General features: G+C 34.4%; 1 protein-coding gene across 3 annotated transcripts; it reads left to right on the top strand.

Moving 5' to 3' along the window:
- LOC18598468 (phosphoglycolate phosphatase 1B, chloroplastic) lies at nt 1–6,670 on the top strand. 3 transcript variants are annotated; one of them, XM_018121943.1, is made up of 12 exons: nt 1–332; nt 674–741; nt 970–1,062; nt 1,137–1,208; nt 1,613–1,684; nt 2,757–2,816; nt 2,998–3,050; nt 3,466–3,563; nt 4,906–5,005; nt 5,680–5,783; nt 5,867–5,977; nt 6,295–6,670. In XM_018121943.1, the coding sequence occupies exons 1-11, from the start codon at nt 41–43 to the stop codon at nt 5,971–5,973; spliced, it is 1,119 nt and encodes a 372-aa protein (XP_017977432.1). In that variant the 5' UTR covers nt 1–40; the 3' UTR covers nt 5,974–5,977; nt 6,295–6,670. The 3 variants fall into 3 exon arrangements, with proteins under 3 accessions (XP_017977432.1, XP_017977431.1, XP_017977430.1); XM_018121942.1 differs by having other exon boundaries at nt 6,279–6,670; XM_018121941.1 differs by lacking the exon at nt 6,295–6,670 and having other exon boundaries at nt 5,867–6,248.

The following is a 7,163-nucleotide window of genomic DNA, read 5'->3' as shown; positions in this document are numbered from 1 at the left end:
AAATAGAAAACTAAACCAAAAAAACAAAAGGGGAGCGAAGATGCTAACTAAAGCGGCAGTTTCGATTTCAGTTTCAGCCTCTATTACTACTGCTGCCTCATCCAAGTCTCTAATATGTCCTTCTCATCGATTTCTGTGTCTGAGAAGGCTTTCTTCTCTGCGCTCCTTTTCTGCTTTACGCATCGCATGGAGAAGTAGCAATTGTAGTTACAACAACAAGTCTGCACGAACAATGGAGAGAGTTACTTTTACAACAAGGGCATCGGCTCAACCTTTGGAAAACGCCGACGAGCTTGTTGACTCCGTCGAGACTTTTATCTTCGATTGTGATGGTGATCACTTTTATTTTTTTGCATTGCTGCTCGTTTCAATGGATTCTTAGCTTGCCATGATTTTCCTTCTACCATAATGAGTTTTTCTTGTTTGAGAAAATAAAGATAAAAGATTGAGATCAGAGTCTAGGATTTTTATCAACTAAAGCGAAGCATTAATGGTAGCTAAGAAATTGCTAGTTAAATAATAAGTTTATCCTTTCGGCTGGGAATGAATTTTTGTTACTTTTGGTATTGTACTAGCAATAAGTTGTAAGATGGGATGGGATTTATTGTTTGATGACGATGCCATCAAAAGAATTCTTTTTTTTTTTTTTTACTAATGGATCACTATTTTGCAGGAGTTATATGGAAGGGAGATAAATTAATAGATGGAGTCCCCGAAACTCTTGATATGCTTCGGTCAAAGGTTTGTAATTAAGCCTGGAGTCCTGGACATGTACATTTATACTTATATGAATCTCCGAGAATATGCCGAATCACCTTGCTTCTTTCATCTTCTTTTCCCTGCTGAAATTGCTTAGCACTTTAAATCAAATTAATTTAGTATTCAAAAAAGCTGCAACAAAGTTTATGAAAAAATAAAAAATGCCTTGTTTTTATGGCTAAGAGACAAGTTGATGCTGTTGTTCCTCAGGGAAAGAGACTGGTTTTTGTTACCAACAACTCAACAAAATCTAGAAAACAGTATGGTAAAAAATTTGAGACACTTGGTCTCAATGTCACTGAGGTTAGTCCATGAATCTTCAGTCTTGCTCACTTCTATTTCTCGATCACAAGTTCTGACTTGACTAATACTTTCAGGAGGAAATTTTTGCGTCATCATTTGCTGCTGCTGCATATTTGAAGTCCATTAATTTCCCAAAAGATAAAAAAGTAAGTATTATTGAATATTCTGAGTTCTCTGCTGAGTAAAACTGAAAATTTGCTGTCAAGTCAAAAGCATCATGCCCAATTCCATTGCTTAGCAGCGAGCCAAGAGTTTAGCATACCATTTGATGGCTGATTTTCTATAAGCTTCTATTTTGGTGTCTTCATTTGTGATACTCCTTTTCTATTTGTTTTGTCTCGTTAGTAAGTACTAAATGCTGCTTCTTTTTTCCCCTCATTTTTTACTACCCCATTAGCGTCTTGGTTTTGTATATCAATGAACACTCTGTGCTTATTATTCTTGCTATTCCTAGATTTGCTTATGATCTAGTGTTCTAAAGTTGATTATGAATTATTAATTTGGTGAGTTCATAAGAATGATAATGGACTGATAGCTGATTGTGATATAGGTTTATGTGATTGGTGAGGATGGCATCTTGAAGGAGCTTGAGCTTGCTGGATTCCAATACCTTGGTGGGCCAGTATGTATGAGTTTCAATTTGCATAATTCACTAAGTATTCTTGAAACATTATGGAATCTTCAATGTCCCCTGATATAGTATTAATGGATGATACATACATACATACATACATACATACATACATACTGTCCTATCATAATTTGCCAAATTCTTGCAAATATTTTAAGGATCAAGCTTAGATATCATTTCATTAAATCTGAAAAACTGCCAAAATAATTTGTGTGATCCCGAAAAGGGGGAACTTGTGAAGTTAATCTTACTTTCACAAACAAAGCTCAATCAAGTCTTGATCCAAAGTAGTTGGGATGCATCACATTAATACTTTTCATCATGCCTCCCAGTCTAAGGTTGTGCTTTCGCTGGGGATTTTCTTTTAAATCCTTACTACTTAAACAGTCACGTATATTGCTACTACCTTAATTCTCTCATCATCCCACAAGTCAGTCAATAAAAACATCATGAGATTGGTAGTCCTATTCTGTTTATTCCTTGAAGGAATCTCTTTACTTTATTGTATGGATAAGATGTCCTCTCTTGATATGATGAAAATTTTGATATTTTGGCAAACAAACTTGGTACAAACCACAAATTGCTGAGAGCTTATTTACAAAAGAAGAGGAGGAGGATATAGCAGATCCCAATATTTATATGCTTAAGTGAGACATTTGCGTTTCCAATTTTCAACATAATAGAAACATCTCTCTATTGAAACCAGAGCTAGACACAGCAGCATGTCACGTATTAGGCTGGCATAAAGATCCATATAGATGATAACATTCCTATTATTTTTCTATGCACATGATGTTATACTTCCAAGCATTTAGCTACATTCAATTGAGGGTTTTTACCATTTTACTTTTTCACCCACCGGCTCTGTAGAAAGGTTGGGGTAGCAGGGATTTTGTCTAACCATACAAAACCATAGAACCTGACAGTTAATGCCAAATTCACTCGTTTGCAAGCATTTTCTAGTTTGCTGGCAGTTTTAATGTTATTTGCTCTTGGCATATTCTTTTACACGAAGAGAAAACTCTATTGCTATCTATGATGCTATGTATTAATTATTTTGCAGGATGATGGGGGAAAGAAGATAGAACTAAAGCCAGGGTTTTTAATGGAGCATGATAAAGATGTGAGTATTCTCTTCTTGTATCTTATCTACCTCTTCTTGGTTTCTCCTTTGAGTTCTAACTATTAGAAACTATGGAAAAAAATGTGTCAATGTTCATTAAGTTCACTTTTCGTGTCTAAACATACAGAAGGCAGCTATTCTTTTTGAACTTTCAGTCATGATAATAATGTTTTTGTTATAGGTTGGGGCTGTTGTCGTTGGATTTGATCGATATTTCAACTACTATAAAGTCCAGTAAGTTTTCCATTTCTCTAATAACATATTTGGACATATGCTAACAGATCAGCTTACTTATGCCGCAAGGTTTTGAGTGCTTTTGACAAAAAGGATCTCAGCGTAGAGATTTATGAAGGGAAGTGGAGCCTACATATAACCAACAGAGATAAATAGATCAATGAACATTTTGATACACACTAGTATTACATATGGAATATTTTAATCAACGTGGATTGGAATTTTAAGGGCTAAATTATTACTATCAAAAGTTTGGTGGTGATAATGATATCTGAGTCAAACTTCAAGTGGATACTGCAATTTACTCATAGGAATTTCAAAGCTGAGGGAATGATTTAACAAATACATTGCAAGTTAAAAATATATGGTTTTTTTTATTGTATGTGGTTACTAATTTTTGAATCTATCATTGGAGGTATGGAACACTTTGTGTACGTGAAAACCCAGGGTGTCTTCTCATCGCTACAAATCGTGATGCTGTCACTCATCTCACAGATGCTCAGGAATGGGCAGGTTCTCTTCTCTTCTCCCTGACTGGAATTTTTTCTTTCGCAACATCATCTTCTTCTCTTATGAAGTTATTATCGGTCATTGGTTTCCTTGCTCGGTAAAATTATTTTCTGATGTTACGGAAGACCTCTAATAGTATATGCTGAATTCTGGAGCATAAATTATCAAAGCAGCATTTTCCAATCATCAGTGTACACCAACTGCCAAACAGAAATCAGCATTGTATCTTCTATACCTCATCTCAGTTATTTAAAGAACTAATTTAAGGGTGACAGCTAAATTTATCTGGTTGCTTCTTATCCTTCCACTAAGACCGTCCATGTCATACCAAGTGAGTTGTATCTTTGCTTAAGACTGTCTAAAATTTGAAATTGTCTAATGCACGTTGAAAAAAAAAAAAGGCTGAATTCAGAAATTTTATTGCCTGAACAAGAAATGTCGGTTAGGCTGGCCCTAGGGCATTGATACACTCAAAAATACTTAGAAGGTTAGAGGCCTAATGTGTTTTGGAATGTTAGCTTTAGTTCATTTGTCTATTTTTGTCTGATGTTTTATCCAATGCTAATAATAGTATTCAGTAAGTTATAAGCAACTTGTAGAGACACTTTTCTGGGGGATATTATTTGTTTGTAACTAATGCACTTTGAATAACGAAAATCCTCCTTAGTTACATTTTTCTTACCTATTCTCTCTAACGAGCAATTACAGGTGAACTTTCAAAGATTGTGTCTTCTTGAATGTTATCATATTTCTTTATCTTATATTCTGGTGCCTTTCTTTTCTTGATTTTCTAATATTCTGCCTCCTTTGAGATATCAACCCTTCTTTTTTTGGGCACATAAGATATTTCCTTTCTGTTGTTATAATGCTTTGAGATATCAATACTTGTTAGCTCTATTAAATTTTGACATTCTTGAAATTTTATTTTTCTTGTGTAAAAGTTAAGAGTCAAAGCCAAAAGTTCTCCAAGGGAAATATTTAAAATCCTTAATATGTCAACAGCAGTCTATGGTTTCCAATATTACTGGAAATTGTTTTTGCCATTAAGCATTATGAAAAGCATGTGCTGTTATTTTGTCAATTAAAACGAAGAACCAAAAAACATTAAAAAAAGAAAAAAAAAAGAAACCTGGGTGCTGTTAAGGGCTATCAATTTCAAGAATTACAAAAAGAATCAGAGTTTCAAAACTTTCAAAACTTCAAAGCAACATGTTGACTTGGCATTCTTGGATAATACATATCCTGAAAACTCTTTCATCCTAGTTTTGGAATTGTGAGCTGTAAACTCATAATACAATCATTTTTCTTAATTCTGCAAGTCACTATAATCTATGTTTGCTTTCAGGTGGTGGTTCTATGGTTGGTGCCATCTGCGGATCCACTCAACGTGAACCACTTGTTGTGGGAAAGCCCTCAACTTTTATGATGGACTACCTTGCGAACAAGTATGGTTTCAAAAATTTTTGATATTGTTTTGTATCTTCGGTGCTTCTTTGGCAAGCAATAACATGAGTGCTTTTGACTTGAGTCGAATTAGCATATAAGTGACTTCTAATTTATTACAATAGGTTAATATGTGCCTAGGCAGGCAGTCTACAGCTCTATTTATTGTAAGACTTCATAAACATTGTGTTGTACTAGAAGTTCTCGTTCATGATAAATATTATTGTATTTTAAGGAGCTAAAAATTTGGACTAGCTAGGAGAATCAGCTTTTCCTGGATAAGATCATTAGGGGAAAGAACATGAATTTGAATTAAGTGTGCAGTTGTTAAAACCCATTAGAAATATCCGGTATATATAATTGGACATAAAAAGCAATGGAGTTTCTACATTTTATCAGCATTGGATTATGTTTACAAAAGGGGACAGTGAAGACATGCTCGTCTCTTTTTCATGGAGCTTATTCTGATCACGGTTTATATCTTATTTCATTTGTTTCTCCTTCTGCTTTTTGGTGCTTTTCACCTTTCCCCCTCAAAGTGTAGATTACTTCACAATCATTGGTAATCTGTTTCACAAGGGATTTGGTGATTCTGCACAAATGTACATTGGCAAATGTTTTATTGCATTAAATAAACAGTAATTTTCTCTAACGTTGTTTTCATGTTATACGACAGATTCGGCATTCTCAAGTCTCAGATATGCATGGTTGGGGACAGATTAGATACTGACATTTTGTTTGGACAAAATGGTGGATGTAAAACTCTACTTGTTCTCTCAGGTAACAAATTACTGCATAGTTTTTCTTCTTCTAACCTTAGTTTGTGCACTAGATGTATAATCAAGTTCTTTTGTTTTGAATAGGTGTGACCAGTTTGTCAATGCTTCAAAGCCCCAACAATTCCATACAACCAGATTTCTACACCAATAAGATCTCAGATTTTCTTTCTCTGAAAGCGGCTACTGTATGAACATGTAAGGACTTCGCATTGTTGTTTTAGGCTCTTCTCAAGTAAGTACTTTGCCAACTGCTACCATCAGATATAGAAGCCCTTACATATAGTGCTTGAAATGATGATACTATTCCATTTCTTCTCCCATGTTCTGCCCATGCAAATGCAGTAAAAGGGCAATGGTTCACAATGATTTTTAAATTGTAAAAGTTGTTCAAATGAAGCAATGCAGATTGTTCTCTTAGTATTTGACTACTGTAATTGCAAATTAGAAGGGATTTTGTCCATCTTGATTCACTCTTCACATTATTAATATCATGCAGATCATAATTAATGCAGATGATATACTGACAATGGTTCTCTCAAGGCCGCAAGGAAGAATTGAATGATAATAGAGTAGCATTTGCCTATACAGTCTGCTTGTTAAGAGAAGACGTAAGGAACCGTTAATTGAGAAGAAGGGAATATTTAGTCACAGACGGATGAAACTCAAGTTCCAGGAAAACAGGGCTGAGTTGCATCAAATCCCATTTGAGGAGATTCTTTAATCACAGGAGGCACATGATGGAAACGTCTCAATATTGACATCGGAAGCCTTGTTGGGAATGACTGATAATTGACATAGAAAAGTACCTCAAGGTCTAGGTTGTTGAACGCAATAATTAAAAAACTTGATCGCAGATTGATCCGGTGGTATCATCGATTTCCAGTTCAACTAGTTAGTTTCAATGTAAAAAGATTAAAAAAAACATTTAATTAAATGGTTAGAGTTTTAATTAATAATGAAGAGCTTTATACAAATTTGAAAGATAATAAACAAAAATTTTAACAAAAAACTGGTTTGACTGATTTTTGACCAATTGAACTTCTCAGCAATTTGATCCACCTATTGACCAAACAAGCCACTGGTTCAGTTCAACCAATCCGATCGGTCCAAACACTAGCTAAATTAATTAATATATCATGGGGGATGCTTAATGCTAGACTAAATTACCATTTATGAATAATGAAATATAATCCATTGAGTTAATTTTCAATGTAGAAATGGCAAATGCAAGCGGTGTAACGTTCTAAATGCATCATCCTTGGAATATGGAGGTAATAAATTGAGATTAAAAAAAAAAAAACTATTCCTTTAAAGTTTTATATCTAGTAGATACAGTGTTGATCCACCATAAGAATTGTTGGACGAATGTCTATAATAGACT

Source organism: Theobroma cacao, chromosome 5, assembly GCF_000208745.1.
Source record: "Theobroma cacao cultivar B97-61/B2 chromosome 5, Criollo_cocoa_genome_V2, whole genome shotgun sequence".
Lineage (NCBI taxonomy): Eukaryota > Viridiplantae > Streptophyta > Magnoliopsida > Malvales > Malvaceae > Theobroma > Theobroma cacao.
The sequence above is the reverse complement of the archived record's forward strand: the minus strand, read 5'-3'. Positions and strand labels throughout refer to the sequence as shown.

Bases quoted from the DNA above. Each gene is read 5' to 3' on its own strand.
- LOC18598468 (XM_018121943.1), top strand. From the start codon at position 41: ATGCTAACTAAAGCGGCAGTTTCGATTTCAGTTTCAGCCTCTATTACT. The intron at 1,063-1,136 runs GTTAGTCCATGA...TAATACTTTCAG, and splicing joins TTGGTCTCAATGTCACTGAG to GAGGAAATTTTTGCGTCATC. The intron at 1,209-1,612 runs GTAAGTATTATT...ATTGTGATATAG, and splicing joins ATTTCCCAAAAGATAAAAAA to GTTTATGTGATTGGTGAGGA.